Here is a 7500-nt window from a genome sequence, read left to right on the forward strand (position 1 = left end):
CTCCCTGCGCTTTTATTGCTACATTTATATTGTCACTGTTGGGCAGAAACCTTGTATATCCAAATTTGTATGTTTTTTTTTCGCAAAGCCCCGCTTAATCGTGCAAGACTGTTGCACAAAACTAGTGAAAATAGCCGATCTCCAAGCACACAATGCCTCGCATCGTTGTGTGCTTGTAGATCGGCTATTTTCACTATTGTAAATCATTTTTAAAATGCTAAATAAATACAAAACGAACAGTTTTGGACATACGCGACAAAAACGATTTATATCCTGTGACGAGTGGTACTGCCTGAAGGTCAAAATGTCTCCCAAGCCAAGAACTAGCAGAAACATTTACCGTGACGACATGTAATGGAGATAATGGTCAGTGGTCAAAGTGTCAGCACTGGTGTGGGGCACCACACGAGTTGGGATCCGGTGTGAGACATGAAAGTTACATAGTGTATCTTTAATTAAGAATGTGTACTTCTATTTGTCTAGCCTAGTGAGGTTGTGCTGTATTGTACCTGCATGTATTCTGGGTCTTCCAGGAGCTCAAAGATTCCATGGTTCATGTACAGATGTGACCTTTGAGAACACGTCAGTACATTGTCAGAACATTGACAGTGAGAAAGGAGGGCATTTGCAAAGGTGCTGTTATATAAATGCTATTCAGATTATTGTTGCCAATGAAAAGAAGTGTCGAAAAGTGACATTTGTTTTCAGTAACATAAGAGAAGAATTAGCAAGGCTGTACAATGAAAAGAACCTTGGGAAACAGGTATTTCCAAAAAGAATGCAGGAAAAGTACAGTAAAGCCTAAAGTTCTCAAATCTCTACTTTAATATTAGGCTTTAACCACAAAAAACCTCATTTCCTTGAGGGGTTCCAAATGGACCCTCACGGGTCTGTAAGGAATGTACAAATAGAACCAAATGGACTGTCCATTTATTAGCAGCATGACTGTCTGAGAGAGCGACCCGTTCTCACCCCCTCTGCTTCACCCTCCCGACGCATTCCCAACTCGCTTTCTGCTTCACCCGTGCGACGCTTTGGAACGTCTACTGCGTCTACGGTCGGACGAGCACGGAGAGTTTTAGGACGGAACTACTTTTTTTTTCTTTCTTCTTAGACCACCCAATGCGTCCAACCCTTGAAACAGTAGGCAATCCCAAAGCGTCTATCGTCCGACGCAGTACAGTACTTCACAACGCGTCGGTTGTATGACGCTTTAGGGGTGAGAATGTGTTGGAGAGAGACAGACACACAGGGAGAGATGAAGAGAGAGATTGAGCGAGAGGTCAGTCCAGGAGGAATCAAGGGTTTGGGATTATCTGAGTGGTGTTTGACACAGAGCACACGCACACGCACACACAAACGTACACACGTACACGCACACGCACACGCACACGCACACACACACACACACACACACACACACACACACACACACACACACACACACACACAAACATGTGCACGCGAGCGCGCAAAGAGAGTGCCTCCAGACATCTCACCTCTCCTGTCCTCTCTTCCCACGCCCAGTGCTTAGTGGCAGGGCCCCCGTTGTGCGCACGTGTATACACACACACACACACGCACGCACACACACACGCACGCACGCACGCACGCACGCACGCACGCACGCACGCACACACACACACACACACACACACACACACACACACACACACACACACACACACACTCCCAGCAGTACACTGTGCTACTCCGTGTTTGATTAGCGCTGCCTGGCTGTGAGGCGAGATGGCCTCAGTAGGGAGAAGAGGAGGAGAGGAGGAGAAGAAAGAGGTGGCAGGGAGGAGGAGGAGGAGGAGGAGGTAGAGAGTCAGGGGAGGTGTAGAACTGAGGTCTCGTTTGCATGTTTTGGTTAATGAACAGCTGCTGTTACAAGGGGCGGTCGAGGGGAGAGAGAGAGACAGGCAGACAGAGAGATGGAGAGAGGGGAGTAGGAGAGAGAAAGTGAGAGAGAGAGAGAGAGAGAGAGAGAGAGAGAGAGAGAGAGAGAGACGGGTAAGAGCAGAGAAAGAGACAGCTAGAGACAGGCAGAGAGCGAGAGAGAGAGAGAGAGAGGGGAGTCTCTCAAACAGTTCATTATCTCCTATTATTGTAGTGTTGGCCAGGGGTGACAGCACTATACTGTTACTGCATCACACACACACACACACACACACACACACACACACACACACACACACACACACACACACACACACACACACACACACACACACACACACACACACACGTGCACGAGAGGAACTCCTGTAAACACACAAGCGCACATGCACCTACACTATACACTAATTTAGGGCAACGTGCATGCATGCATGCATGGGCACATACATGCAAATATATTCACTGGCTGCTTTTTCTCTCTCGCTCGCTCTTAGACATTTTCTGTAGCCTCACGCTGCCAGACTGGTTGTATGATTTATATAATATTGTAAAATGTAATATAAGTAATTAGTAACTAAAGTTTTCAAATAATTGTAGTGGAGTAAAAGTACAATATTTGGATCCGAGATGTATATTGGAGTAGAAGAAGTATTGGAAATTGGAAATACTCACGTAAAGTAGCACAAATATCTCAAAATTGTACTTAAGTACAGTACTTAAGGCGGTAAATGTACTTAATTACCTTCCACCCCTGGCGTCCAGGCCAGGGTGAAAGCGTGTGTGTGTGTGTGTGTGTGTGTGTGTGTGTGTGTGTGTGTGTGGATCAGAGGTATGTAAATGGCGAGGCGACCATGTGCCGCCCGGCCCCACTGGGCTCCATTATGTTCCTGCTGGTTGCGTGACAGTCAGAAAGCTGGAAGCCGCTCGCTTTCTGACCGGCCCCAGTGCACCATGGGGGATTAGCCCAGTAATGTGGCGACACACGACACCCGGGGAGGCAAGGCTTTATGGACACACATGTTAGTGAGTCCAAAGCATATATGCATACATGCATTCACGTACGTCTGCGACTTGCGCGCGCGAGCACACGCGCATGCTTCACTTCTTTCCTCACCTTATAAATTCTCCAAAATAACCACCAACGATTAGAACTTGGATTTACACCGAGCCTCCTTCTCTTCTCAAACCACACAGAATGTCCACCCTAACTTCAAAGTAGTCTTATTTGTTTTTATTTCTCAGTCTGAAATAAGCTTTTTTTTTTGTTGAAAATGTTTTATTTCCAGAACAGCATCTTGACAGTGGAAAACCCTTTCCTTTCTTTCATTCTTTGAAAGAAAACGAAAGAAAGACTCAAAAAGGGGAATGTTTGGGTTGTTAGCTACGGTATAGCTGTGGCCTGCTAAACTTTCCAGTTGCCCCGCCATGCTGTCATCATTTATGCGGTCCGCTGTCCTTCTCAAAGTGGCCTTGACAAGATCTATGAAATACCAGAGGGTTTAATTTAAAACCTGTCATTGTGCCTCTGTCTGTCTCTTTCTATCCTGCTCCCGTGGCCTCTAACATCAGCTAACAGCGCTCGTGTTTTATAGATTTGTTCTTTGTCTCTTTCTATTTTGTCTCTCTTTTGTTCAGCTCCCTGTCATGGGATCAAACGCAGAATGTGCCTCTTTTTGTTATGTAGGCATATACCCAAAATGACAACGTTTGGACAGAATTGAATGAATGAATGAATGATTAAGCAAGGTCTCCTGCAGGATTGTGAGGATTTATCCATGTATACATTCATTTACCTTGCCTTTCTCTCCTGAAGGGATTATAACGTCACTGTCGGGCAGAAACCTCATATCTCCAAGTTTCAAATTTGTAAATTTTTTCACAAAGTAGAGCATTGCTTCATCATACAAGGCCATTGCACAAAACTAGTTCAAACAGACGATCTACAAGTACACAACGCCTCGCGGTGCGAGGTGTTGTGTGCTTGCAGATCGGCTGTTTTCACTAGTTTAAATCATTTAAAAAAATGATAAATATAAAACAAACGGTTTTGGACGTACAAGGTTTCCACCCGACAACGACGATAAAGTGCTATTGATTGATTGATTGATCGGTACCTGGGTCACCAGGGGTGAGCGCTACGTCTAAAGTAGTGACATTAGTGTGTTTTTTTACTTCAGACGAGGAGGCCATAACCCTAGGCACTGTCATCAGGAAGTCCAATCCTTCAGTGAAGTTATTTCATGCACAGTTGGTTTTATGTAAATTGATTGACACCTTGGTGGTGGTGGGGGTTGTAGGGGGGGCAGGCTAGTAAACAGCGCAGCTTCTTCATCTCCAAAGTGAGATGAGGGAGAGAGATAGGTCGATGGATAGCATGGCAGACAGACGGTTATTATATGTTTTATTTGTAAATAGTGATGCACCGATAATGAAATTCTTGGCCGATACCGATACCGATGTTTAAAATAACAATTTAGCCGATAACCGATATCTGTTTATTTTGTTTTTGGTGTTATAATTTCCTCCTTTTGTGCGATGGAAACAAATACATCTTCATTATAAGAAATAACTGTTCAGAAATACAGCTTGGTAGGCAGCAAATAACCAACACACCAACATAACCAGCGCAAAATGTGTGCTTACCAACAACAATATCGTAATGTCAGCTTTATTTGCCGATACCGATGTTGACTGATAATGGCATGAAATATGCACGCAAAATATGCATTTATATATTTTTTGCCAAATATGTGGTGTAAACCCCTCATATATGTGCTAATGCAGCAGCACTCACATATTTTTTACTCAATGGATTTTTATTGTGATGGACATACTGTCTGTCTGTCTGTCCGTGTCCGTCTATCACAATTGGTAGATAGAGAGAGGGGTTGAAAAAAAACATGCGACAATAGAGAAAACATTTCAGGTGAGAGGTATGCTTTTAATTGCAAATTGGGAGGCGTGTGTGTGTGTGTGTGTGTGTGTGTGTGCGTGCGTGTGCGTGCGTGTATGTGTGTGCAGAGGGGTTCTCCTGACCCGTGTTCCCTCCCCTCCCAGAGCTTTGCTTCAGCCCTCTGTGTACAGAAAGCACCGGTGCAGTCAATTATGCTAATGAATTGTCAATAAATATAAAACTTTAATACGGTCCTGCTTACTGTGAGTGGCAGCTGAGGACTCCACCGCTCTGACAAAATGTGCTGCGGCTGCAGATATGAAACCGTTGCCGTCGGGCAGAAACCTCTTATCTCCATATTGTAACTTTTTGTGTAAATCCGTAAATCAATGTCTACTTTATCATAGTACAGCGTCACACAAAAGTATCAAAAGTAGCAGATTCGCAAGCTAGAAACGCGCTGCTTTGCAACGCGTTTTCGAGCTGTATGAAAAGATCTGCTACTTTTCATACTTTGAGATTTGAAACCTGAAGAGTAACAGTTTTGGACATATGAGGTTTCCAATGGACCGGAATGAAATTCACCTGAAAACAGGAGCGAGCGAGCGAGAGGGAGGGAGGAAGATGAGAGAGAGAGAGAGAGAGAGAGAGAGAGAGAGAGAGAGAGAGAGAGCGAGCGGGCGAGCGGGTGAGAGTGAAGGGGATGGAGAAAAAGAGTGAGAGGAAGAGAAGGATGGAAAGAGGAGGAGCAAGGAGGGAGGGAGGGAGGGAGGGAGGGAGGGAGCGCTTCGAGCGAAAGATTGGAAAATGAAGGCGTTCTTGCTGCGGGCAAAGGAAGAGAGGGAGGTAAAAAGAGAGAGAGGTTTGGGGTTGAAAGAAGGGTCTGATGCTTGGAAAGCTAACCCTAACCCTAACCCCAGATGATTAGCTTAATGTGCAACATTGTTTTCTCACTCAACAGTAAGCAAACCAACATACAGTATAAGTGTATAGAGGGTATCTGCACATTTCTAAAGTGACAATTTAAGGACTAAGGAATACCTCTAAAATGACTAATTAAACATTGGCCAAATTGTGACATATTATTGGCAGAAATTGCGTTGCGAGGCGTTGTGAGCATGTAGATCTGCTATTTTCATAATAGAACCGTGTTATACAAAATGTAATGCCTCAACTCTCGGTCCCCAGTTGAAATATGATTATTTCGGTGGTCGTGGCCTGAAAAGGTTGAGAACCACTGATCTAGGGTGCTAGATAGATAGAGTCCCATCAGTACAGCTGGATATCGACAGAGCAGTCAGATGTGCCAGCTGTACTTAAGGCTGATCCACAGTCTGGCAGGGTAAACGTGCCCGTCTAGTTGTCATATAGCCTGGCGGGCTGTGATTGTTCTCGCTGATGGACAGATAAGTGCGTCCACGGTGAGACTACATCATCATCATCACAGAGACGGACAGAAGCTTTTGGACAGTTACACACCGGCGCGTCATGTGCAAAGGGAACCCCGGCGGCTGTCAGCAAATGAAGAGAAAGAAGTGTTGAGAAAGTCTTTGAAACGGTCTCACGTACCTCGCCTTAACCATACCTATGTTACTTTGACATAATGATGACAAATAGTGGAAATAGCCAATCTACAAACTCTTGTGTCGCATCTTTGAAAATGTTCCTTTATCATTGTTAGTTTGTAATCGTTGTAGGACCCAGGAGAGGAAGATGAGGATCACAAACTTAAGTTTACTAAGAATGCACCGAATAACAATGAGACTACTTTACAGAAACACTCCAGTAACAAACACAACCAGTAAGACGCCTTAAGGTCGCGCAGGACGGAATTAATTTACAAGTGTGTTTGGAGTTGGTTGGACAAAATGTGGACAAAATATTTTCCCAAATAAGGATATGACTGACGTCTGACATCATAGATGTCTTATGTTATAGACCACATGAGACTCACACAATATGTCCATATATGGGCATTCCAAGCTATGGGCTTAATATTGATGACATCAGGGAACTCCATATACAGTATGGGCAGGTCAGCTATGGACATTGAGGCATTTGTAAATGAATTCTGTCTTGGCCATATGGAGCATTCATACATGGGCATTGCCAAATATGGGTCAACAATGTGATGTCACAACAGGTCAGCTATAGACATTGCGGCACTGAGACATCAATGTGATGTCACACAACAGGTCAGCAGGTCACCAATTTCCGTAACCACCGCCATGCTGAAGGACAGATGAAGCGAGGAGACATTTTAGCATTGGAATTCAGCTAAAGTCAAATATTGTTTGACGAGAAGTACGGGTATGGGGTTGAGTACCTATGTCCAGTTTGTCCACCTCTGCTCCTCATTGACCTCTCTCACTCTCTCTCTCTCTCTCCCCCCCCCCCCTCCCCTCCCCCCCAGGTGGACTATGCGGTGATCGCGTCGCAGGCGGGGGCGACCCTCAACAACCTGCTGGGCCACGCCCAGGAGCTGGTGTGCAAGCTGCGCTCGCTGCAGCTGGACCAGCGCGAGTTCGTCTGCCTCAAGTTCCTGGTCCTCTTCAGCCAGGGTGAGTGACCTGCCCACAGCGCACGGAGAGAGAGAGAGAGAGAGAGAGAGAGAGAGAGAGAGAGAGAGAGAACATAATAGAATAGAACGAGGAGGAAGGAGGCAGTGTTGATTTTGACAGGACATTTTGATTTAGTTTTACTCA

The 7500-nt window shown here is 45.2% G+C and overlaps 1 protein-coding gene across 2 annotated transcripts in view; it reads left to right on the forward strand.

Moving 5' to 3' along the window:
- Nucleotides 1-7500, forward strand: part of nr5a2 (nuclear receptor subfamily 5, group A, member 2) — a 112880-nt gene that overhangs the window by 57824 nt on the left and 47556 nt on the right. For both annotated transcript variants that reach the window (XM_080724754.1, XM_080724755.1), the window contains exon 6: nucleotides 7209-7356. In XM_080724754.1, the coding sequence (XP_080580880.1) occupies nucleotides 7209-7356 (148 nt within the window). The remainder of the gene's footprint in view (nucleotides 1-7208; nucleotides 7357-7500) is intronic.

The sequence above is a fragment of the Nannobrachium achirus genome (assembly GCF_963921795.1).
Source record: "Nannobrachium achirus genome assembly, chromosome: 1".
NCBI classification, from domain to species: Eukaryota; Metazoa; Chordata; class Actinopteri; order Myctophiformes; family Myctophidae; genus Nannobrachium; species Nannobrachium achirus.